Here is a 25,529-nt window from a genome sequence, read left to right on the forward strand (position 1 = left end):
CCCTAAATAATCATTGTAATACAAGAAAGAAAGAAAACTTTTTCTTTGATATTCAAACCCTGCGTTGTATTGCAATGTTAGCTTCGTCGTCTGTTTTGAGTTGCTGTCTGTAAGGGCTTTAACCTTTGATGTAAATCAAGCTAAAGTGTGGTAGAAATACCCTTTATAAGCTATAGGCCATAAAAGAAAGTGTTAGAGAAGAAAGATATAAATACAACAAAGGAGACTAAAATCTGAATACACATTGGTATCTTTTATTATTCAAAGAAACTTGTACAGACAATAGAACTGACAGAAAATACTCCGCATGTAAACTACACGTTTGCAGATAGGTAACATTTACAGATATTGTGCTGTATACTCAGTGCTGTTCAAATCTGATGGCTTAAAGAGGATATATGACAACAGCCCGCTAAGGGGACCTTTTAACTATTGGTGGTCAATAGTCATAAATCATCTATTTTGTTATTTTATATGGCCTCTAGTCATTTGTGTCTATACATTTATTATATTTGTCTCTACCCCAGTGATACTGAGAAAAAAATATACGTTCTGGGTATATGATAGAAAACATAACTACGTAGCATTAAAATATTTCAAATTTCCATGGCACACTTAAGATTTCTGAAACAAAATCCTGTTTACATGACAAACGCATACAATATATCTATTTACATTAGCCATAGGCTCAAACGAAGATACAAAACTGGAAGTACAGTAAAGAGAAGTTCAATTTGAAACACCTCCATAAAACCCCAGACACTTTTGGCCACGTGACCAGTTCTACAAAATTGGAGGAAAGATACAGAGCACTTGATACTGGCACCTGTTTCATACAAGTCAATATCAAGTATTTCCTGTAAGTAGCTCAGATCCTCACTTTCACATCCACATTCACAGTGGACATTAAGAAATCTGCTTTTTGCAGGGATTTAATATACAAGAAAGAGAGAAAGAAAGAGAACAAAAGAGCAAAATCACTTTGAACTATACAAATGTTCAATTATAAAACCACTACTTATTTGTAGTATAAACCTTGTAACGCACGCACACAAATGAGAACCTAACCAAAACAAAAGTCAGACAAAATAACGCGTAACAAATTCAATCATTCATCTTCTAATAACGGAAAAGCAGCTTGTTTCAGACAACATAAATCTACTTTAACACTGAAGTTTGTTGTATAAAATCGTGCTTCCTAAAATGCCCGTACAAGAACTTTGCATTTTTACAAATTTATACAATATAGGTGTGATAAAAAAAAAAAAAAAAAGACAGATCAACTGAAAAAAAAAAAAAAAAAAAAACAGGCATATTTTAATACCAATAAATACCCAGTGTGTACATTTGAGTACAGTGTAATGCGGTTAATAGCATTATAAAAATTTTACTTCTTCAAGATCATTTCTTTAGCCCAAATTTAAAAATAAATGGTTATAAATAACAAAATATCAATAAATTAAAAAAAAATATATGGTTAGTACAAGAGGCATTTTAATGACCCTTCAGTAAGCAGGCTTACGGAGTGTGCCTTTAATTTATTGTTCTATTTGAATTGCTCCGGTATGTGTCCGATTTGCGACTGCATGCTGGTGGGAGGACTGGAAATGCCCTCCGACCAGTCAGACATGTTGGAATGGGGTGAAGAGCTGGACCACTGGTCCGGTGAACCTGGAGACGGCGTGAGGAAAGGGTGGTCAGGCACTTGGAGTTGGTGGCTGGGGGTGTTGGCTTCCATGGCGGCTGAGTAACTGTGCTGGGAAGGTGGCGTCAGGAACTGCGTTCCCGCCATGCTGGGGCCCAAAGAGGACGGGTTCAGCAACTGGGTCTCCTGGGGCATAATCGTGTGGATGGGCATGCTGTTCCCTGCGCTCTGCTGGAGCTCCGGGCCACCCAGCTCACTGGTGATGAAGTTCTGGCTCACGCCGATGGGTGGATTCGAGCTCTGGTGCTGCAGCTGGACGCCCGTCTGCTGCGGTCTCTGTTGCATGTTCTGCTGCATCTGCTGTATAAGATGCGACTGCGTGGTGATGTGCGTGTTCTGCAGGCTTTGATAGTTCATCATCTGTGACAGGGTCGTGGGGCGGCCATTGTGGAGAGACGTTAGCAGGCCGGCTTGGTGAAGGTTGGCCTGACCCGAGGAGTTCCTCATGGCTCCGAATTGATTTTGCGGACCCATACTACCATGTATCCGTCCAAGCCATTCGCATTGGCCGTTCATGACGTTTGAGCCGTTAGACCCGGCCACTGGCAGATGGGTGAGACGTGGGGGTAGCGGATCGAACTGTATGTGGGCCAGGTCCTGCTTGTTGCCCATGCCCAGATGGTTGATGCCCATGTGGGTATCTGATATGCCTTGTAAGTGATTAAGCGACATGGAGGGCGATTGCTGGAAGGGTGATGTCATTAGGGGTGGGGAGGCGACATCAGATATGTACCCGTGGGGCGACTCCAAGGAATCCACAGGCGAGAGCACGGCCGAGCTGTCTAGCAAATTTCCCTTTCCATCTTGTGCCTTCTTCTTCTTGACTTTCATATCTTTGCCATCCTTGCAACCAATGCCTTTTGCGCTCGGCTTGCGGGGCTTCTTACTTTGTACGGATGGCTTCATGCTGCCCATGAAGGCATTGGGAGAGCAGAGAGGTGGTGAGAGGGTGGTGCAGAGGGGAGCGCTGTGCAGAGGAGGGCTGCGGACCAGGTTATATTCGTCGATGAGCCGTACAATGTCGTGATGCATTCTGTCCTGAGCAATATCCCGCGGGAGCCGATCCATATGGTCAGTGATCTCCCGGTTAGCAAAATGCTCGAGCAAAACTTTAGCAGTCTCATAACTTCCTTCTCTTGCTGCCAAGAATAGAGGCGTCTCCTCCTGAACATGGGGAAATAATTGGTAAGCCAAAAGCACAATGGTTTTGTACTGTAATGTGAATGTCTACAATAACACAAAGTATTATTTGTGATTAAAAAAAAATAAAGTGCTGCTTACCTTATTGTTCTGCATATCTTTATTTGCTCCGTTTTTAAGCAACACCATCGCCGCATCTACATTGTTCACAGCTGCTGCCCAGTGAAGAGCAGATTTACCTGTAGCACAAATAGAAATTGCTTCAGAATGTGCTCAGTTACATTCACTGATAAAAACAATATACAATAGTAATAAATCTGACATTTATCTTGCCATAGTACATTAACAGTCAAATGTATGGATTCAACCATTATTCTTAAATGTGGAAAAAGACAATAATTCAAGTTTTTTAAATAATTAATTAATTTCATTTAAAATAATTAATTAATATCATCAAAAATAATAGACAAAACAAAACGTAAATAAAATAAAAGCAGTAATATTGTGAAATATTACTACAATTTAAAATGATTTTCTCTTCTTTTTTTAATGTATTTTAACATGTCATTTATTGCTGAATTTTCAGCATCATTACTCCAGTCTTCAGTGTCAGATGATCTTTCAGAAACCATTCTAATATGCTGATTTGGTGCTCAATAAACATTTCTTATTAATATCAATGTTGAAAACAGTTGTGCTTCAATAATATTTTTTGTGGAACCCATGAACTCAGGATTCTTTAGAATATAGAAAGTTCAAAAGAACAGCGTTTATTTGAAATATTTTTTTAAACTACAAATTACTTTACAGTCACTTTTGATCAATTTAATGCAGTCAAAAAGTAAAAAAAAAAAAACATTAATGACTCTTTTTTCAACGGTATATTTTACCGTTCATGAGGCCACCTGGCCTTTGCTGTACACTTTTTTTTTATCTGGGCTGTTTTCTGATTTAATACATTAAGAAATAATAATAATAATTTATGATGTATTTATTCATTACCACCATTTTTTTATTTGCCAGCAAAATGTTTTTCAAGCATTTAAAAATGAACCTTTAGATTTAGAAAGATTTTTAAGATAAGAAGCATAATTAAAAAGCATTTCCAAACTTCTGACTGGTAGTGTATGCCACAAACAAGTGAATGATTAAAGTAAGTCAGTGTAATATTCATACCAAAATCATCAATGGCATTGACATCAGCATGGCAGTTGATGAGTTCCTCCACCATGCCTTCAACCGCCAGTCTTGCTGCCAGTATCAGAGGTGTGGTGCCATCATGCATGCGGGCATCTAAGTCTGTGGCACGGTTTCGTATCAAAATCTGCATAAGGGACAAAGGTTAACATGCTTAGGAAAACCGAGATAATCATCAGTCGATGGAAATACAAAACATTAAACCTCCTTAATTGATCCTGTATTTCCTTATGTAGTCCTGGTTCACATACCTGGAAGACGCCTTGTGCATCTGCAGCCACAGCAGCATGTAATGGAGTCCGCCCCATATTGTCCTGGATGTTGGCATCTGCACTGGCCTCTAGGAGCCTTTTGGCAGCATCTGAGCGGGCATAGCGGGCAGCCAAGTGTAGAGCCGTCTCACCTGTGCGGTCTGTCTGGTTGTGAAGGTTGGCACCTTGGTAGATGAAGTCATTGATGACGTTTGCTGAAGCATCCTCCTCTTCCTCGCTGTTCCCTGTTTCTAGCCCTCCTCCACTACAGGATGCAATCATGAGAGGAGTAAAGCCATCTAGAGAGGAAAAAGAGAGTGAAGGTCTGTTACCTTTACATTTATTTACAATAGCCAATGCTTTATACTAAGGAGACTTTCGTTTTTCAAATTCTAAATTCCATGAAGACCATCTTCAGAATTCATTGTATAAACAATCCCCCCCTATGAAACAGTTTGAAGAGAAAACCCTGAGACAAATGAACCTCCATTGAAGGACCCAAATCTTTCCTTTGAGTAGGACTAGTCTAACGGCAATCTAAAGAAATTTCTTCCTTAAAGTGATGGACCAAAGCAACGGCAAAGAAACAAACAAATCGAAGTTGGATTTGACGCGCTGCCTTTCTCAATCACCCCAGAACGCTTCGATAACGGATTGTAATCAAGCATGGCGCTTTGGTAAAGCTCAGGGATGCGGGCCACACTTTGAAATTTCAACCGCTGGTAAAACTGAGTATTATCACCTCTGAGAAGCTGCTTTCTTTGCTGACTTCGACAGGGGCTTCTCAGCTTCAAAAGAATAGCTATTCCCAAATCAGGCCTGATTTGGTCGATTTAAAAACATCAATCCACACAAAGAGGAAAAAAGGAAAAAAACGCTTGCAAAGAGACACCAAAAGAATGTTGCCTTTGATTATCTTAATGTGTTGTCAGGGGTATATTGGTGCTTATAGAAAAAGAAGAGCATTTCATAAAGAGTTTTAATTAACAAAACACATGTAAGCAGAATATCACAGGATGAATCGTTAAGATGTAAAAAAAAAAAAAAAAAAAAAAAGTCCCCGGGGTGTACAGCTTTCAGTCAGAGCCTTTGAAGTGGATTCTTTTTCCCACAGGGCCTTGAGCATTAACTCCTACTTAGAGCTCAATTCAGTTCCTCATCTCAGCACTCGACAGCACGCACAAACTATGTGCAAACTGAGGAACAGGTGTAATCTAAAAAGCAAAAAATGCCTTTTACGCAGAAGGAGTTCTCATTAAAAAAAATTGAATATCTCCATCTGTGTTAGCTAAATAAGTAAAATGATTTCCCTGCATAGATCTGTGGTAGTAAAAATGTACAAAAATCTCTCTCTCTCTCTCTCTCTCTCTCTCTCTCTCTCTCTCTCTCTCTCTCTCTCTCTCTCTCTCTCTCTCTCTCTCTCTCTCTCTCTCTCTCTCTCTCTCTCTCTCTCTCTCTCTCTCTCTCTCTCTATATATATATATATATATATATATATACACACACTATAATATAATATAAAAGTATAATTTAAAAATGAATAAATTTAAATTAAAACAAATTTATTTAATAACAAGTTTTAATATATTTAAACATGAATTCTAATTCAATTCACATTATAATTATTCTTCTCTTGTTATTGAAAAATCAGCAATATCCAATAATAAAATCATTATTATATGGGGGGAAAATTATAAAAAAAAGAAAAAAAAAACAATGCCTAACCTGGTCCTCGGGCATTGACGTCCATGCAGTCGCTCTCTATTTCGCCCTGAGGGGGTGTGGGAGCGATGGATGGGATGCGCAGATCGGCTGCGTCCAAGTGCTGCTGCGTCCACTGCCGGTGATCTGGCTGATCATCTAAATCAAGAATCGCCTGCTCCTCAGACTAAAAGAGGAGAATGAGACATTAACAAATTGAAAAAAAAATCCTTTAATTAATTGTATTAATTAAAGCAAGATTATTAATTGTAAGAGTAAGATTAATTGTAACTTTCTAAATTCACTTCTATGTGAATTTGATGTTAGTGCTTTCTGTTTTATCTCGTCAGTGAGAAATGTGAAGTGTTGCTCTGCTCACCCTGAAGCGTTTGGTGTCTGATGGTTCCTCATCTCCCCATTCATTCTGGTTGTCATCCATTAATGAAATGTCTGAACAGTTCTTAAGTGGCCTGTTTTCAGAGAAATAACCCATTAGACATGCTGAAATAACTTTACTACATCTTTAAAGACTGTGCTCTAACACTGTGCCCTAAAGCCATCACTGATTATGAGCCTCCACATTTTTTTCCTATAACTAGTCAATTAAATTAATCTCAACAAATAAAAACTCAAAGTTTTCCTCCATCATAATTCATCCCTTCAAACTTGACATCCAAAGATGACGCAGCGAACTTACCTCAGACCAACAGAGTCTTCACCGACTGGCTCCCTCCTCTTCTTCTTGCTGGGCTCGCTGGTCTTGAAACCCTCCGGAAACCAGAGTTGACCATGTTCACGGCGGCGTTTACGGGAAGCAACCATTCCCACGGCGACAAAGGCCAGCAGCGCCAGTCCTGCCAGAACCACGTAGACCGGATAGAGCTCTATGGGCGACGGTCCATCAATCTTACCTGCCACAGGAAGCACAGTTGACATGTCAAACCCACAGAAGAGACAAGAATATGTTCCTCACGCAACGATGAGGCACAAATTACTGGAGATGGACGGACAAACTAGAGCGAGGCACGCGTTTGTGGTAATCAGAATTGCTAACCGCTTCTCATCAAAAAGAAGGAGCTGGCAAATAAGAAAAGGAGGAGGACAGAAAAAAGAGAAAAGAAAGAACACCTCCTCTCCCCTTTCTCAGCCCAGGGTACCAGGAGACAACTTTACCCGTTCTTCTTTAAGGGAAAAAAAGCGAGGGATTAATGAACTTCAAATTACCGCGCACACTTTAAGCTGTAAAGACGAAGGATTTATTAGGATTTTCGAGATAACAAAGACTCCCAACTTCTAGCACACTCCCGATCAATTTTTCTCCTCTCTTTTTTCAAGCTCTCTCCACTAACGATTTTGAAATGATAAACTCTGCTCACCTAAACCCTTGGAGATGCATTAAGTCCTGGTACATTCAAAAAGGTTAAGGTTGCAGCAGCCCCTATCATTTAAGATTCATGCCATGTATGGGTTATATGCATGTATGTGAGAGTGTCTTGCTGGGCCAAATGAGTTGACATGATTTGCATCAATTAGCTATTTTCGGTGCCTGGAGCCAGTGGATCTGCCCTCAGACTGCCGCATTGATTGTTTAGTCTGTCTAATGCACAAAGAACATTTGCTTCATTGTTATAAGGAAGAAACACAAACTTCAAAGTGATCCCTGTAATCCGCGGTAGGAGGTGGTGGGGTTAAAGGTTGGGGAGGGGGGTTGCTACTGAATACATGCAGTAAGATGGGAGGCCTAGTTTTGATTAAGGGCATTATGGGAAGACGTGAGGCACACGACAATACTCGTGCCAAACACTCACTTGTGACGGCCTCGATGACGTAAGGCATATTCAGATTGCCGCTGGAAGCCAGGGCTCCGAGGAAAGCTGCCACATCGTTTGCATTTTGGAAGCACTCGGAGGTTTGCTGGTAGCACTGGCGGTTGTCTATCTCCAAGTATACCACCGATCTGATGGAAATCAAAAGCATGATTTTTATTCAAATGTACTTTTAAAGCTGATGAGGGCATTGATTAAGAGAGGGCAGTTGTAACATACGTACCCTTTGATCTGCATCTCGTCCAGTTCTCTGCGTTTTCTCCCTCCTTCCACTACTATATTGTAAATACTGCTTTTTACCGAGCTCATGACGTTGCTAGAAACATCGTTCCAGCCATCTAGTGATCGTTTGATGTTGTGCTTCCTCAGCTCCTGCTCATTGCCATAATATGGGTAGATCATTTCCTCTCCCTTGCTGTCGCATCGGAAAACGACGTTGGTGTGGAGCACTCTGCTGAGTTCCCGCAGAAATCCAAAGGAGTTGTTTCTGAGCTGGTCGGGCATAATGTGGACCACCACAACCAGGAGTCCAGCAGCTAACTTCTCGGGTATGTTGTTGGCACAGTCCAGCCCGTCCCATTCGCACTCTGCATTATTGCAGCCCTGGTCACAGTGGCCATCCGCATAGTGGTCTTTGCAATACTGGTCGTAGAGTGGACTAAGAGAGGAGAGAAGAGTTTAGAAATGGCATTCAAGCTGGAAAACAGAGAGAAAAAGCTTCTGATTCTGCTTTTACAAAGTTTCTAGATGGCCATTTATGGCTATTAGTTTTCCAAATTTGGTCTTGAAGGCTAGACTACAAGGTTGTGCCTTTATTTAGATAGTATAGCTAGAGAGAGAGAGAATTATTTATAATAAATTAAAATGTCATCATTTTAAATAGCCATTTAAAAAAACAAAAAAACAAAGGCCTGTTCACACCGGCACGATTTTCACGTGCGTTTATCGCCGACGTTTGATGCCTCGTGACTAGACAAAGGGCGCCAATGTGAGTGTGCACACTGAGTGTGCAAAACGGCAGGTGTAAAAGCGTCATTTAAATAAAAAAAAAACGCCTCAGGTTCGTTTTTTTATTTTGATGCGGCGCGTTAAAAACCGGCTGACCAATGAGATCAGCGCTTTTCTTCACGTTCCTGGAGCTGCTGAAGTGACAGTAAAACACGACTTGGTGGCGCTCAAGCACAAAACGGTCTTGCCGAGCACACATTGATACGATGAAGAAGTAGTAAGTAGACAAAGAAGAAGATGAGCTGCTAATGCTGCTTGCCAGTTAGCAAAAAGTGTGTGAATGGTTTTGGCCATAGACATATGTCTATGGTTTTGGCAAGCACGTAAATACTGTCTCTCTTCTTTTTCTGTGTGACAAACGAGTGTCAGAGGTGTAAAGTGCCGCAGCACCACCTTGTGTACCGGGAGCGCTATCTACTGAATTTGCACGTTCACTCGGCGCATCGCCAGTGAAAATCGCTTGGGTGTGAACACTCAAGACGCGCCGAAAAACGTCACAAAAAACGTCACAAAAAACGCTGCCGATAAGCGCGCGCGATATTCGTCCCGGTGTGTACAGGCCTTAAGACTGGATTTAAAAAAACAATTTTATAAAAATGTAAACTTAGAAAAAAACATTTATTAGACAATTCTAGTGAAAAAAAATGGTCTAATATATATAAAAAAATATTATATAGCTGAGCTTAACAAGATTTGTTTACACCTGCAATCACAATTTTAAAACTTCCAGACAAATTCTCTTCAGCAATGATCCTTTTAGCTTCAAATTGTTTGCCTAAATTGAAGTTTAAACAAGAAACCCACTGATTACAAATGTGCAACTTAGACCTTACACTGAAACTTCTTGATAATCAAATTCTTAGATACCACTCACTTGCACTGGCCCTCCAGTCTCTGGCAGTCAAATCCGTCATAGAGGCATCTAGCGTTGTGACATTGTTCATCACACTTCCCGTTATTAAAATAGCGCCAGCATTGCAGTGCAGCCGAACAGTTCTGCCACGGGTCATTGAAGTTCAGTGAGCAGTCCCCACCATCCCAATCACAGGCATAATTATTACAAGCGCTGTCACAGATCTTATTGCCTTTCTTGTTTTCACACTCTGCTATCTCGCAGCTCGTCGTCACTTCTGGAGCAGGTGTGATGTCTCGACCAGAGCCACCTGGGAAGCTGTAGTCCAAGATGTGGCAGAAGAGGCCATTGAAGCCAGTAGGACAGACGCAGTGGTAGTATGGGGCCTCTGAGATATACTCGCACGTGCCTCCGTTGTAGCAGGGATTGGTGGTGCAGTGACCCTCAGTGGGGTATTGGCACTCAGGACCAGTGAAGGCAGGGGTGCACAGACATTTGGGGCTCTTGTGACCAGAAACGCATGTACCGCCATTTTTGCAGTTGAGGCTCCCACAAGCATGAGCGTCGTACTCGCAGGTTGAGCCTGTAAAACCCTAAACGAGATATACACAAGTTTCAAAATGAATTAAAGTTTAGTGACAGTTTTTTAGCAAAGCTATGGTAAAATCCAGGCTATCGTACCATTCAAACGTTTGGGCTCTGTAAGACTTTTTAAATGTTTATGCTCATAAAACTGGATTTATTAAAAAAAAAAAATACAGTAAAACAGTAATATTGTGAAATATTATTACAATTTAAAATATAATATAAACAACTGTTTTCTATTTGAATATATTTTAAAATGTATTTTATCCGTTTGATGGCAAAGTTGAATCATTACTCCAGTCTTCAGTGTCACATGATCCCATAACATTCTAATATGCTGATTTGGTGTTCAAGAAACATTTATTATTATCAATTTCATTTTAATTAAAAATATATTTTTTTTGTGGAAACTATGTACTATAATAAAAAAAATTATTATTTGATTAATAGAAAGTCTAAAAGGCTTTTTTTTATTATTGGCCTTGCTCAATTTAAATGAAGAAAAAATCTTACTGGCCCTTTTTAATGAGTTTATGTTAAGCATGAAAATTACTTTAGAAAATTATATTAGAATGAATCTGCGGGGAAAAGCAACTGAAAAAGTTTATTGTTACATTTAATGCATTATTTGTATTTTATGCCACATTTATGTAAATTATGTATATAGGATCTGCACAATTAGTTCATATCCTATGTAATGGATATTTAATAATAAGGCAAAAGTGGTGAGAACAATATTGAATGACGCAAAGAAGTCAAAGAGGCTAATTTTATCAGAGAATGTGACCAACCGGTGGACATTTGCAGATGAAGCCATGAGGAGTGTTGCTAGCCACAGCGCAGGTGCCTCCATTACGACAAGGTTTCCCCTTACAGCCATCAAACACTTTATCACAGCGCTGGCCTGTAGGGATACACAAACAAGGTTATTACACATTTTTACATCATGATCAGAGAGTAGCACTACTCTCTAAATCAAAGAAGAAATGGTCCACGGTAGCCTGTGCTGTACCTGTGTATCCTGTGCGACACTCGCAGCGGTAGTTGTTCGTGAGCTGGATGCAGCTGTGCGTGCCACGGGGGTCACAAGGGTTGGACAAGCATTCATTGACGTCACCCTCACAGCGTTCCCCCACATATCCGGCCAGGCAGATGCAGTGGTACCCGCCCACACGGTCCACACAGCGGCCCTGGTTAAAGCATTTGGGCTCATGGGTGACGGGGTCAGTGAAGGGTGTGCAGTCGTCAATGTTGATCTCGCAGTGCACACCTGAGAGAGGAGCGGAGGAGAAAGGTGTGATAAAGCTGCTCTTACACACTTTAGCAGAGATGTAAATATAGGCTCTGTTTCCAAACCTAATGAGCTGCTTTGCTGTATACTGCCTAAATAGTCAGCTGTCTTCTAAGGCAGCATAATAGTAATTATTGACTGATTTGGAATTCAGAAACAGTGCAACAGTCGGGTTCTGGAAGTCAAAATCCCATTAATTTTCTCCATAAGGATATGGAGATTATTGTTATCTATATAGATAATCAACATCTTTAAAACTATAGGTCTACATTTATATATAATTTTGATTTTGTTGTCATTCGCAATGCTTCATGGGATTGTATACTTTCTCTCTCATTAAACCTGTTATGTACACAGTCTTTTTCAAATACTTTTTTACTTAAGTTTGTAATGTTGTGATTAACCCTGGAGTTATCTGTTGAATTTGATGTTAGCATGTTCTAAGCAAACAATGTGATACTCTAAGCATAAAAATAAAACTGTAAATTGTAAAACTTTAAATTAAACTGATTTTAGAACATTTTAAAATAATTATTGGGGAAATATGTCTATTTATAATATGATAGAAAATTAAATATAATTAACTTAATTAAAATATTTATATAGTTTCATACATTTTATAAGTTATTAGTATTATTATGTTAATATAAAGAAATAAATTAAATTAAAAATAAAGAAATTAAGATCAATGTATATATATATATATATATAAAATATTGACGTTTCTCTCGTTTTGAGTGTTCTGTAAAATTACAGAGCTACAGACAAAGAGACAGGACAGTTAACTTTAATACAACTGGGTAATATACACACCGTTTGAAAGTTTCTGTCCATTTTATGAAATGAAACTCCATCTATGAGATGTAATTAAGCATGACTACATCAATCAAATAGAAACATCTAAGCCTGCTAATAACAGTTAAGACCTAATTAATGAAGTGTGGAATGGGCAAAAAGAGCAAAACAGAGGAAGTGATATCCGACCTTGTGTTCCCCGGGGACAGGAGCATTTGTAGGTATTGATCAGGTCGATGCATGTGCCCCCGTTCTGGCAGGGCTGAGACAGACACTCATTGATCTCATCAGAGCAGTTCACTCCATGATAACCTGGCACACACTTCAAGAAACCAGAGAAAGAGTGAGGCGAATTAATGGCAAACATAAATCAAGCCTGTTTCTGTTTACTTGGCGATTTCTTCTTTCTTTGCCAAACAAGCAATTCTTTTACAAAGAAGGGAGATTTAGCGGGCATTAACCTAAAGTGTCTTCTACAGTCATTCTTCTCCCTAACCACCAGCTTTTCTTTACTTACTTCGCAGGAATAGCCACCCAGGTAGTCAGTGCAGGTTGCTCCATTCTGGCAGGGATTGGGAATGCATTCATCCACCTGCTCCTCACAGTAGCTGCCTGTGTATCCGGCCTGACAGTGACAGTAGTGTGTGTTTCCAGCATCCAGACACTGGCCAGAGTTACGGCACAGCCGCACAACCTCAACACCTAAAAGTGGGAGAAGCAAACATGACAGCAGATTGGTTAAATGCTGAACAGCCTTGCCAAAATGTGTGGTAATATTTTATTTTATACAAACAAACCTACCTTGCTGTTTGGCGGCCACCTCGCAAGAAACGCTGGGGACGTCACAGTATAAACCAGTCCAGCCTGTCTGACACTGGCAGCTGTACCTAGTGCCGCTCTGTCTGCAGATCCCTCCATTCTTACAGGGAGACGGCTTACACCAGTTAACCAGCTCCTGCAAGACAAGAATTCATGTGTCCGCATTTTAACTTGTGCATCCTTGAGTTAAAATATTTTATTTTATTACTTTTTTTATAGATTTTTTTATCTGTTCTGATATGAATCATTAGTTAATGCATTAACATACATGAACTAAAATGAACAATATAGTTTTACAGCATTTATAAACCTTTGTTAATGTGAGTTAATAATTTTCATGTTCATGTTAGTTCACAGTGCATTAATTCATGTTAACAGATACAACTATTTTGTTAACTAGTTAACTAGATGCCTTAGACAAGTTGTTAGTCATTAGTTAACTAGTTAACTTGTCTTAACAAATGAAACCTTATTGTAAAGTGTTACAGATAGTTTATTATTATTATTATTTCATTAGTTTGAATTGCATATTGCAATCGCATCACTTAAAATTACATATTTTAGAGAATATTGTGTAAAATAAATGTTAATTTAATTTGAGCAATTTTCAGCCATTTTTACAGTTATATTACTAAATATATATTATTTCAATATAACTAAACAACAGTAGCTACGTTTACATAGACACCTTTTGTTTAATTTGACCATTCCGAACATAGTGGATCAGAATTGATCTTTTGACATGCACAGTTGCGCACACTGCATGGATATACATTTTCCAACAGTAATTTTTGAAACTATTCAACAGCAACGACAGCTTGTTCCATGCGTTATACATCATTGCTCTACTTCACTGCATATGTGCAGAACATTCCAGTTTTGATTTTCAGTCAGATCAAGTGTTTACATGTCCTATCGAACGGATTTAAAAAAGGTTTGAAATACCCATCACAATCCAAATTAAGTTTAAATTGTATTTGCCAATTTGTTCCAATGAACGTGGTTACATGTGACTTTTGTATTCCAACTGTGCTACTAATCTGATTACAATCGATTAGGTAAATGCAGCTAGTGTAACAGTGTGAAAGCAATGAATGTAAGATGGATGCATGCTACATTTTTGTCCATATATGTGATTTGTTACCTGGCAGTTGAGGCCATGGTATCCCTGAGGGCAGGTGCACTTGTATGTGCCATAGCTGTCCTGACAGGTGCCTCCATTCATGCAGGGTCTGGAGTCGCACTCGTTGATGTCATGCTGGCAGTAGTTACCAGTGAACCCCGCTGGGCAAAGGCAAGTGAAGCTATTGATGCCATCCACGCATGTGCCACCGTTAAAACAAGAGCTGTTTGAAAAAAACAAAAAACAAAACATGATTATCAGTCATATTTACTACATTGATTTAACATCATTTAGTTTCTCAGGTCATTTATAATGGACAGTGATGCTGCTCTGATTGCATTGTTATTTGTTCACCCGAGGGGGCACTAATGGAACAGAGGAAGAAGGAGTGCTAGAGCCTTTTTCTGACACTTTTTATCATGAGGCAGATTGACTTTTAAAAAATCAGGTTCTGAAAACTGAGCTGAGATCAGTGGTTTCATGATAGCCATGTATGGAGGCATAATATAGATTTTTTTATAATGACATAATGTCATACATAATACTGTCAATGTACACTACCCCTAAATGTTAGGGGTCCATAAGATTTTGTTTAAAAGCTGTATCTTATGCTCACTAAGGATGCATTTATTTGATCAAAAAATACAGCAAAGCCAGTAACATTTGTGAAATATTATTACAATTTAAAATAATTGTTTTCTATTTTAATATATTTGAAAATGTAATTTATTCCCATGATGGCAAAGCTGAATTTTCAGCATCATTACTCCAGTCTTCAGTGTCACATGACCCTTCAGAAATCATTCTAATATGCTGATTTGGTGCTCAATAAACATTTATTATTATTATCAATGTTGAAAAACGTTTTGCTGCTTAATATATCTGTGAAGAATGTTTTGTAACATTATAAATATATTTCCTGTCACTTTTGATAAATTTAACATCCTTGCTGAATAAAACTAATTTCTTTAAAAAAAATGTATTAATGAATAAGTTTTTATGAATGTTAGTATTTTCATTTTGTGATATATGTTGTGTTGGTCACTATGGTCAGGTATTTTGCCATGTTGCAGTCTACAATATATTTAGGGAGAATTAGCTTCTCTCCAATTAATTTAGTATTTTTATTATGCATTTTGTATGAAACATTTTAGGTTTTTATATAGTTTTAGTTAAAGTAGGATAAATACATACTGTATGTTTTAGTTAGTTATTAGTCGAGTACTAATTATGTTCTACATGTGAGTTTTTCTGTGTTCTCTTTTAAAGTCACCCATGTTTTTCAGCCAGTTCTTGTTTTGTGAGTTTTGAGACATCACATTGACACTTATATTGCTGTGCAGAAATGCCGTATAGGGTTTGCATTTTAGATTGTTCTTTGGTGTGTATCTACTACTGGTTTGTTGATATGTTTCTAAGAGAGTGGAGATGGTTTTGACTTTGGATAGGTTGTAAAAATTGTCTAATGTAGCCCAAACAGTGACTTGTTGGCAAAGGTCAGTATTTACACTTGACAACTTATACAAATGCCACAAATAAGAGTGCAGTTGATACCTCTCAGTACAGTCAGGTGTGTTGTTCTCACAGTGAATCCCACTAAATCCAGGTGGACAGGTACATGTGTAACTGTTCACACAATCAGTGCAGTTGGCACCGTTTTTACATGGGTTACTATCACATTCATTAATGTCCTCTTCACATCTGCTGCCCCGGAAACCTGGTAGGCAGGTGCAAGTGAAGGCATTCACAGCGTCTTTGCAGAAGCCACCGTTACTGCAAGGGTCTAGAGAAAAAGGACAAGGTTAGAAATCAAGACAAGATACACTAGATCACGTGTCAAACTGGAGGGCCACTTTCCAAAACACCTGCCTGGAAGTTTCTAGCATAGATTATCTTATAGGGCGATGAGAGGGTCTGTATGGCTTACCATTGGAGAAGGCGTAAAGGCTAACTTGGATCATGCAAGGCATCTCAGCCTATCGTGTCATTGCAGTGACGTCAGTGCCTGCTGTTCAAAGTTTTATGACAATCAGTTACAGTTTACGTTAATCAGTTTTTTGTTGATTAGCGCATTGGTCTTGTGAATAAATGTTCTATATTTGGTGTTATACCGCTAGTAAGCGTACATTAGGACAGCATTATTTGTGGACTGCAGGGCGCATAAAACTACATTTAAGATTACACTAAAACTTAATTGTAATTTAATACATATTTAATTCATTAAAATTATATATGCTTTTTTTTACCTTCATTCATTAAAAAGTGTTCTAACATCATCATTAGGCACACAGCAGTTATAAATCATTACAATAAAAGTCTAACCTGGCAGCGATAGAAAGAACACTTCATCTTTTATTCATTATACAATATAACACAATATTTATAATTAAATTATACATTTTCGCTTTATTCATTAAAATGCATAATATCAGCGCCATAAATGCAGCTATAATAGTCATTACAATTCAAGTCTTATCATAACTTGTAAAACCTGAAAGCCAAAAAAAATTGCTTTTTTTTTATTACTTTCTTTAGACAATATACAATATCGCTTAATAATAAATTAATAGTAAATACTATGGTAATGCTGTAAAGGAGTCCTACCTGTTGCAAAATTCCCTTCTCTGCCTTTTCTTATAAAATAAAAAAATATGTTGTTTAGCGTAAACCATGTTGAAGATTAGACAGGCAGTCGATTCATTAAATGATTAGCTATTTCCTCACAAAAGCAGTTTATTCAGTGTAGTGAAGCCTCTCACCCATTGACATCCATTTAAAAACAATGGCCTCTGGTCTCCTTCTCTGCATACTAGCGCTAGCATTAGCTGTTATGCTTTTTGGCTAAAGGTTGCAGGTTTGCCTTCCAGTGGCTTTGTTTCTAGTAATCCTGAAGACCTTGATTAGCTGGTGTTTAGGGTTAGGGTTGGAGCAGTGGCCCTCCAGGAATCTGAGCTTGACACCCCTGCACTAGATCGAAATAAGGATGAAACAGGTCACTAACTGGGCTTGCAGTCATCAATGTCCATCTCACAGTTGCGGCCAGTGTAGCCCGATTTGCAACTGCATTTGTAGCTGCCAATAGAGTTTTGACAGACGGCGTCATTTCGACAAGGGTCTTTGACACATTCGTTAATGTCCACCTCACACGTTTGGCCTACAAGACGGAGAGCACAAAATATGAATACAGTTATGCATTATATTGATGCTAGGACAGAATTTCCTATTAGGTTTGTGAAGTTTGTACCTTGCCATCCTGCAGGGCACACACAAGAGAAGCTCTCGTAGTCTTCAGACTCCTTACATACACCTCCATTCTTGCAAGGTTTAGGACTGCACGGGGCCAACAGGGTCTCACAGTTCTCGCCTGGAAGATAAAATATCAAAATACAAAGCATTAAAAAACCTTCTATACATTTGTCTTTCAAAGAGAAGACGTGCTGAGGCCTAAATTTAGAAGGTGACACTATGTTTCAGCACAGGTTCTGTCTCGACTCCTCTTTTTCTCAGTTGGAGATTAACCTGTCAGTCCTAGCAAAGCAAAGCACATTTGGCCTATCTGTTTCCACGACGGCCGGACCCTGCAGGAAGCCAACAGGTTTTCCTGCCATTGTCTGGCCATTTGTGTTTCTGTGAGAGAGGAAGTAGGGCAAACAGGAAACATGACAGGCTACTGTTCCCACCCTGGTACGAACAGATTCTTGTTATTCTTGATATGATGCTGTGTGGATTTTTCCAAAAAGAAAGTCACTGGGAATTAATATCATTTCTGTTCCAGAGGCAGAACATCATTAGAACATATAATTCTGTTTTGTCAAATAACACAGTGAGAGGAAAGAATGTATCGTCTGCTGAAATAACATTTTCCTGTATTGTCAACAGAGATACTTGCAGGGCTCATTGAGGGGCCACTGTCAACAAACAGGGACTAGATTGATGGAGGGGGGTCTCTTGTTCCTGACATTGAAATTGTATCTTCACAAGCTACAAACTACACATGATTTAGAGTGGTTTAAAAATGGTAAAACTAACTTTTAGCTTTGAGGTCTTAAAATGTGACTTTTAGCAGTAAACATTCTTCAAGAAAATGGATTAAAAAAAGTGCACACTCAGGTGTATCTCAAATTGTGTTTAATAAAATGCTTCTAGAATAAAATAAACCTGTCCCCTTCTCACTAGCGAATCATTGTTCACAGCTGTGTCTTAAACTAAAGGGTATTGGCTGTTTAGAAGCAATAGCCCACCCCAACTTCCTGTTTCAAAAGGAAATAAATTAGCACAGAAAAAAAAAAAAAAAAGCTAATTGTCAAGATATGGGTTTTTTAAGGGGTAATATCTTTTTAAATATATAACAACCAGAATCTTTATTTTTGCAATATTTTTTATATCTATGCATTTATCTTTATAAGACTTTTATTTTTTTATTTAAAATGATTTATTTTCATTTCAAAAATAAATAAATAAAACGTAATTAATTATTAGTTAAATATTAATGAACTTAATTAATTATTAGCTTTTCATCAACTGCTGAACCCCTCAGGGGTTCGCAAAACACCCTGGTTTAAATAGCTAAACAGTCACAGCTACAGTACATACTGGTAAAATTGTCATGAATAAAGCTAAACTCATACCAGTGTAAGGCAGCAAACAGTTGCATTTATATCCGGCCACGTCATCAATACAGGTTCCTTGATTCAAGCAAGGGTTGGAGGCGCATTCATTGATGTTAGTTTGGCAGTTGGGACCTATAATCAAATGTTAGAAAGACGCAATGAGTTTGATATGGGGGTCAAATGGCATTTCATATAGTTATAGTACATTAGCAGAATGAATGATACTAACCACTGAAGCCAGCGCGGCATGTGCAGACGTAGCCGCTGGTCATGTCCTTACAGGTACCTCCATTCATACAGGGGTTGGACTCACACTCGTTGTTATTGATGTCACAGTTGACACCACTCCATCCAGAGTCACAAATACAGTTATATCTGTAAGGAACAAGATCTGAATTTTAAAGGGATTTTTTTGGACAATCCAGCAGTTAAAGCCAGCTTAAAGTGATTTTATAGTACATGGTTTCTGGCTGGTCCTAGCTGGTCATAGGCTGATCTAGACCAGCTGATGAAACTGCTAAACAAAACATCACATCTTAAACTGAGTTGAGCTGGTTTGTTTGTCTTAACTGGTGTAAACTAAGTCTCACAGCAAGATGGTTTGCAGCTGGTTTAGCTGGCTAGCAAGCTGGTCTCCCAGACTAACCAGCTGGAAAGTGCCAAATCCACTCTAAAACCACAGTTTTTTGTCTGTTTGTTTGACCCAGTAACTCATCTTGGTCATAATGCAAAAAACAACAGTGTCATCTTAAACTGGTATGACTAGGTTTTTCAGGCAATGTTGTGAGACATTATTTAGTAGGTTTAATAAAAAAAAACTATTATTTGTACAACTTTTAGCTGCTTTTAAAATGTTTTTAAAAGAAGTATCTTGTGCTCACCAAGACTGCATTTATTTGATCAAAAATATAGTAAAACATTAATATACATTTTAATATATTTTAAAATGTAATTTATTCCTGCAATGTCAAAGCTGAATTTTTAGCATCATTACTCCAATCTTCAGTGCCACATGACCCTTCAGAAATCATTCCAATATGCTGATTTGCTGCTCGAGAAACAAAAACATAATCTATTAAAAATCTTTTATAACATGATAAATGTCTCTACTGTCACTTTTGATCAATTTAATGCATCCTTGTAGCCTAGAAATCCAGACGCACCCTAGCGGCAGCAAATGTAATTTGGGTCGTCTAGCAACTCTCCGTTGGCTTGCGAGCTGGAAAAACCAAAATCTGGTCAGGCCAATCACATCGTGTATAGCAGGGGTGGGCAATTCCAGTCCTCGAGGGCCACTGCCCTGCAGAGTTTAGCTCCAACCCTAATCAAACACACCTGAACCAGCTAATCAATGTCTTCAGGATTACTAGAAGGCTACAGGCAGGTGAGTTTTATCATGGTTGGAGCTAAACTCTGCAGGGCAGTGGCCCTCGAGGACTGGAATTGCCCACCCCTGGTGTATAGAGTAAGTGGGCGGGCTTAACATAATGACGGCTCTGCGCGCTACTTGTAAACAAAGAAGCTGGCGAACAGCGGTCTTTCGAAACGGCTTTGGCCGCAACTCTGGAAGACTTGGAGTTAAGCTTTTCTTTGAGAAAAGAACAAAGAACAGCACTGAAGTCATTCTTAAAAAAGGAAGATGTGTTCTGAGTTTTGCCGACCGGATATGGAGAAAGTTTAATCTATCAACTAGCTCCGCTTCACCTTCTGCGTTGCTCTGGTTGGTTTTAGCGTTATCCTATTGCGTGTAGAGGGAATTTGAAAGACAACCTTTTATCCCGCCCCTCGGATTGAGCCCTGCCAATGGTGTGTTCCCAGACCCAACATCTTGATGTGGGTCTGGCTTGTCAGGCTAGCATCCTTGCTGAATAAAAGTATTAATTTCTTTCAACAACAACAACAAAAAATACTGACCCAAAACTTTTGAACAGTAATGTGTGTAAACAATACACACCCATTGACTTTGTCTTCACAGTGTCCATGGATACAGGGGTTGCTAAGGCATTCGTTGAGCTGTGATTGGCAGGTAGTGTCATGATACCCCTCTCTGCACAGACATGTAAAGCCATTGACTCCATCAACGCAGGTTCCACCATTGTGACAGGGGTTGATGGCACATTCATCAATATTGATGTTACACATTTTCCCTACAAAACAAGAAAGAATTATGAAAATGGTTAGTGCCACATGTCATATTGTAGTCAAAATAACTTCTAAATCAACAGCATTCATTAGGCCATTCCTTGTTTTTCTTGAAATCCTAGGCTTAAGGTCCAGCTTTTAGACTCCACTTCAGGCAGCACCACTATTCAGCAAACGCAATGCCCAGCATAAAGGCAGAGGTTTCATTTGTCACTTGTCTTTAAAGCACTGGCCAACTTCCCCCTTTTAAAAGATCGACTTTCACAAATCTTTTGCAAATCTTTTCTCCTTTCAAACTCCCAGATGTCCTGGATATCTCTGGCTGAATGGGGGAGCGGGCTGGCTTGCGTGTTTGCTCAGCAGGCGGTGGATTGGGCGAGACTGTAAGCCAACACCGCGGCCCAGGCCGAGTGTCTGCTCGGTGGCCAGCTGTCTCTCCCCACCCTGCTTTGTTGCCTGTCTCACCTGTTGAACTCTTTGTTGACTCCCCATCTCTTCTACACTGATAAAGACCTGGGCTCAGTATACCACCTAGCCTGCTTTTTCACCACATACACAGTGGCTTTTCCAAAGCTCAGAAGACTTAGTAGAGTATGTTTCATTTAAGTATCAACAGTATTTGTCCAAGATTTATCTACTAAAAGACAAAAATAAGACATATGTTGACATGCAGTTTAAAGTTATGCAATAGATGCTAATAGCTAATAGCTCAGATAATTGGGTCTTGGGAGAATTTGATGTTTGAGTTAATACTGAAATCTCTTTGGTAACTTGGCAAATCAGAGCACAGTTTGAGACATTGTTTAGATCTCTTATGAAATTCTAGAGGGGACACGTGGGAGTACAATCAAACAAAATAAAAAATTAGAGTACAAAAGACTAAATTTGCTTTTTCATTTGCTATCTTTTGCTTGACCACACACCCTCCCTCCAGAGCCCTGCCCTCCCAAGACATGTCAGCCAATCAGTTGTCAGCAAACCCAAACATGTAAAAAGGCATTGATGGTTGACTGAAAAACTGTGGGCAGCCACCCTGACTTTTTTTCTTCTTTTGCTTCTTATTCTAGTGGTTTAAATGTTTTTTTTTGTTACCCAGTTAAGCACATACCCCACCTGATTCTAAAGATTTCACTGCTCATGTTGATTGCTTACATAACACTGAAACAAATACTAACCCTTAACCCTAACATTAACCTTAGTATCACTCTAAAAAATAGGGCACAATGTACTGTATTAATTATGTTAGGGTTAACGAAACTATCCGTAAAATTACTGGATAATGTCCAGGTAATAAGCTGCCAGTACTTTTTCCGTTATTTTACAGATTTATTTTTTTATAGTGTAGTGTTAGTAGTTGGTATAGTGTCTGAATCCATAAAGTCTAAACTTTTCTGGACAGGTGAATGAGTGATTCAGGTGACTGCACCTAACCTGGGGGTGATATCTACCTGGTAATAGGAATAATTGATGTGTTTTACAATACATCAAATAGAACACAAACACACACACACACACACACACACACACACACACACAAAACATCCCGTAAGTGATGCTAAAAGGTTAAAGCTCTATTGGTTTAAAAACAAAGTATCATCTACACTAAACCCTACACTAAACCTAAACGTTAGTTAACAGAATCAAAAGTTAGATAAAAATGCATTTGCTGAAGAAACCATGCCATTTTAGCTTGCTTCTCCAAGTCTTTGAAATCTTTTAGAGCTGCAGTTGACGTGATAATTATCATTGAATAATTTCAAATAATTTCAGTCACACTTGACTTTATATTTTATAGTCCTTTCTGAAGTTTGACAGGCCATGGCCACTATGAGCTATTGTTGTATAGAAGATACCGTTTATGTTTCAAAGATAAATAACAGAATACAGGTTTGGAATGAGTAAATAATGAACGCATTTTCAAAGTTTGGTAACTATTCGATTAAAATCTCATTTTACATGTTATTACTATTTTTATATTTTAGCACAGTTGCCATTTATTTGTGTACATGATCTGTGACCACTCACCTGTGTATCCTGGTTCACAGGCACACTCGTAACCATTTATCTTGTCGATGCACCTTCCATAATCACAGGGATTGCTCTGACAGTCATCTAAGTTAACCTCGCAGTTAGCACCTGTTAAAAACACAATATAATTAAAGTAAATGACCAGAAGAGCATTTCACAGGCAGGAATTTACTCATTTTTGGCCGTTACAGTAAAAAGTGGCACCTGCGGTTCCTTTTGGGCAGATGCACAAGTAGGCATTCTCACGGTCCTGGCAGGTGCCTCCATTTTGGCATGGCTGACTGAGACACTCATTAATGTTGATCTCACACAGACGACCCGTGAAACCTGTGCGGCAGGAACAGGTGAAGGAAGCCAAGCCATCTTTACAGGTGCCATAGTGACATGGGTTGGATAGACACTCATCTACATCTGTCTCACAGTGCTGCCCTGTGTAACCTAAAAAGAAAACAGATTAATTTATTAAATGTATTATAACACAGTGTTTTCTCATATTCTGGCCCTGGAGCTTCCAAGTTTTCCAGATTTTCAGAAGAAAAAAAAAAGATACAGAAGCTGTCACTGGGATGGTACCTTTTAAAAAGGCACATCTTTATACCATGTTAAACCTTAAAAGGTGCATATTAGTACCGTAAAGGTACATTTTAGAACATATTAGTACCTAAATATTATATATTGGTACTGCTCCAGTGACAGCTTTCATGACTTTTAGAGCCATTTATAGCCAAATAAATATTTTAGAGCAGAAATGCAACTCTTCCATGATGTATTTAATATTTTTCATGACTTTTTCAGGCTTTAAAAACTGAAACAAGCAGATTGTGTCTTCATACCTTCAGAGCACTGGCAGGTGTACATGTTGGGCCCATCAATACACTTGGCCCCATTTTTACAGGGGGTGCTAGCGCACTCGTCGATGTCAAACTGGCATTGGCTACCCGAGAATCCTGAGAGGGAGGTAAGAGGAAAGAGTAGGGGGTCATTAAAATCATTCCTCTGGGTTGGACTCATTCCTCATTGGACTTCATTCCTCCACACTTGTCTATACAACTAAGCCAGTGTTCATTAATGCACGGCAGCAAGCTTTACCCCTCTCTCTCTTTCTCTCGTGTTTTCAAGCTGCTTTTCAACAAACCATCACGATGAGAGGGGGAGAAGGGGGTAAAATGGCGGTAAAAACCTTCCAAGGCCTCCTGACCAAGGGCACCAGACAAAGAGGAACTGTCTATTCAGTGAAACGCCAAGCCATGCCGGTTGCCTCCTTTGTCCCATAGAAGTTTTCCATCACAATGTGCATTCTCCCATCCAGCCCTTGCCCCCTCTCTGAGTCTGTCTCACCAAAAGAGCCCCACGCAACCCCTGACCTCATGCTATTCAGCAACCCTGCCGCTCAGGAACCCCCAACATTTGTGCTTTCTCCCTCAGTTATTTTAATCCCTCGCTAAAGACGTCTGCTGTTCAAATATACAGTCTGAACACATTAAGGGCTACAAATCCATCAGTGCAGAGACTTATGGGACATACATCACAGTTTGAGACTAAAGTTCTTCAACAATAACACTTTTTTTAAAAGCAAATTGTTGCAATGCAGTTCTTAAGGTTCTTATTTTTTAGGCTTCTTTATGGTATGCCTGGTTAAAATCATAAATCTGATCACATTTAGAAATGTAATTACACATCTTGGTTTAATAATAGTGATAATGCTGATAACAAATTCTTAACTTGCTCATGCCATTTCCAGAGACCCCCTGGCATCTGTAATCAAGGTCTTTCTCATGCATCTTCAGAAAAACAGGAATTTCTTCTAAACCGCTAAAATGCCACATTACAAAAAGCACCCATTGTAGTTGCTATGGATTCAGTGTGTAAACTACTGAAAGGGATCCCTGCGCCGCATGCTGAAAAGGAGTTCTGATTTCCATCTGAAACAGAAAAGAGGCCTAGCTTCCACTTCTTCAGTTTACTGCCTTCCAAACTCCTCTACACCACTCTTGATGGTTATAGTCCCCTTAGGGCCCTTTCCTTACACAACCTCATCATGTACCTCCGCTCTACCCTCTTTTATTTATTCATGAATTCCTCAGCATCCTAAATGTACTGTTTTCCTACAAGAAAAGCCTTTTTCACAAACCTTAGATTTTTAACTAAATTAATTTCACATCATCGGAGCTGGACAAAGGATCAAAGTAAAGTATAATAATAATAAAAGTTAGATATCTACAGTGAACACCTTTCAAAACATTTTAATATGTAGTCATGGAATAATTAATTAAATTGAATCATTAATTTAAAGAAAACATTAAAATATTTAGAATTTTTAAATTAATTAAATTAAAATTAAATTAAATTTTAATTTTAAGAGTTTAATAAACATTTTAAATATTTTTTTCCAAATTGTATATTTAAAATTAAATTAACATAAAAATATAAATGTATAAATATTTATATTAAAATT

At 38.7% G+C, this 25,529-nt stretch overlaps 1 protein-coding gene across 1 annotated transcript in view; it reads right to left on the reverse strand.

Moving 5' to 3' along the window:
- Positions 1-238: 238 nt before the first annotated feature.
- The window catches only part of notch1b (notch receptor 1b), a 49,137-nt gene continuing 23,846 nt past the window's right edge, over positions 239-25,529 (reverse strand). Inside the window, exons 10-34 of the mRNA XM_079814793.1 lie at positions 23,908-24,021; positions 23,279-23,512; positions 23,072-23,182; positions 20,859-21,051; positions 19,134-19,279; positions 18,923-19,036; positions 17,539-17,658; positions 17,296-17,448; positions 15,849-16,077; positions 14,316-14,517; positions 13,154-13,307; positions 12,870-13,054; positions 12,542-12,674; positions 11,279-11,536; positions 11,058-11,170; positions 9,703-10,274; positions 8,044-8,478; positions 7,803-7,951; positions 6,692-6,905; positions 6,374-6,464; positions 6,019-6,181; positions 4,294-4,592; positions 4,022-4,169; positions 2,987-3,084; positions 239-2,869 (exon numbers count right to left, since the gene is read on the reverse strand). Of these exons, the coding sequence (XP_079670919.1) occupies positions 1,547-2,869; positions 2,987-3,084; positions 4,022-4,169; positions 4,294-4,592; positions 6,019-6,181; positions 6,374-6,464; positions 6,692-6,905; positions 7,803-7,951; positions 8,044-8,478; positions 9,703-10,274; positions 11,058-11,170; positions 11,279-11,536; positions 12,542-12,674; positions 12,870-13,054; positions 13,154-13,307; positions 14,316-14,517; positions 15,849-16,077; positions 17,296-17,448; positions 17,539-17,658; positions 18,923-19,036; positions 19,134-19,279; positions 20,859-21,051; positions 23,072-23,182; positions 23,279-23,512; positions 23,908-24,021 (5,951 nt within the window). The 3' untranslated portion in view covers positions 239-1,546. The remainder of the gene's footprint in view (positions 2,870-2,986; positions 3,085-4,021; positions 4,170-4,293; positions 4,593-6,018; positions 6,182-6,373; positions 6,465-6,691; positions 6,906-7,802; positions 7,952-8,043; positions 8,479-9,702; positions 10,275-11,057; positions 11,171-11,278; positions 11,537-12,541; positions 12,675-12,869; positions 13,055-13,153; positions 13,308-14,315; positions 14,518-15,848; positions 16,078-17,295; positions 17,449-17,538; positions 17,659-18,922; positions 19,037-19,133; positions 19,280-20,858; positions 21,052-23,071; positions 23,183-23,278; positions 23,513-23,907; positions 24,022-25,529) is intronic.

The sequence above is a fragment of the Gobio gobio genome, assembly GCF_949357685.1.
Source record: "Gobio gobio genome assembly, chromosome: 4".
Classification (NCBI taxonomy): domain Eukaryota; kingdom Metazoa; phylum Chordata; class Actinopteri; order Cypriniformes; family Gobionidae; genus Gobio; species Gobio gobio.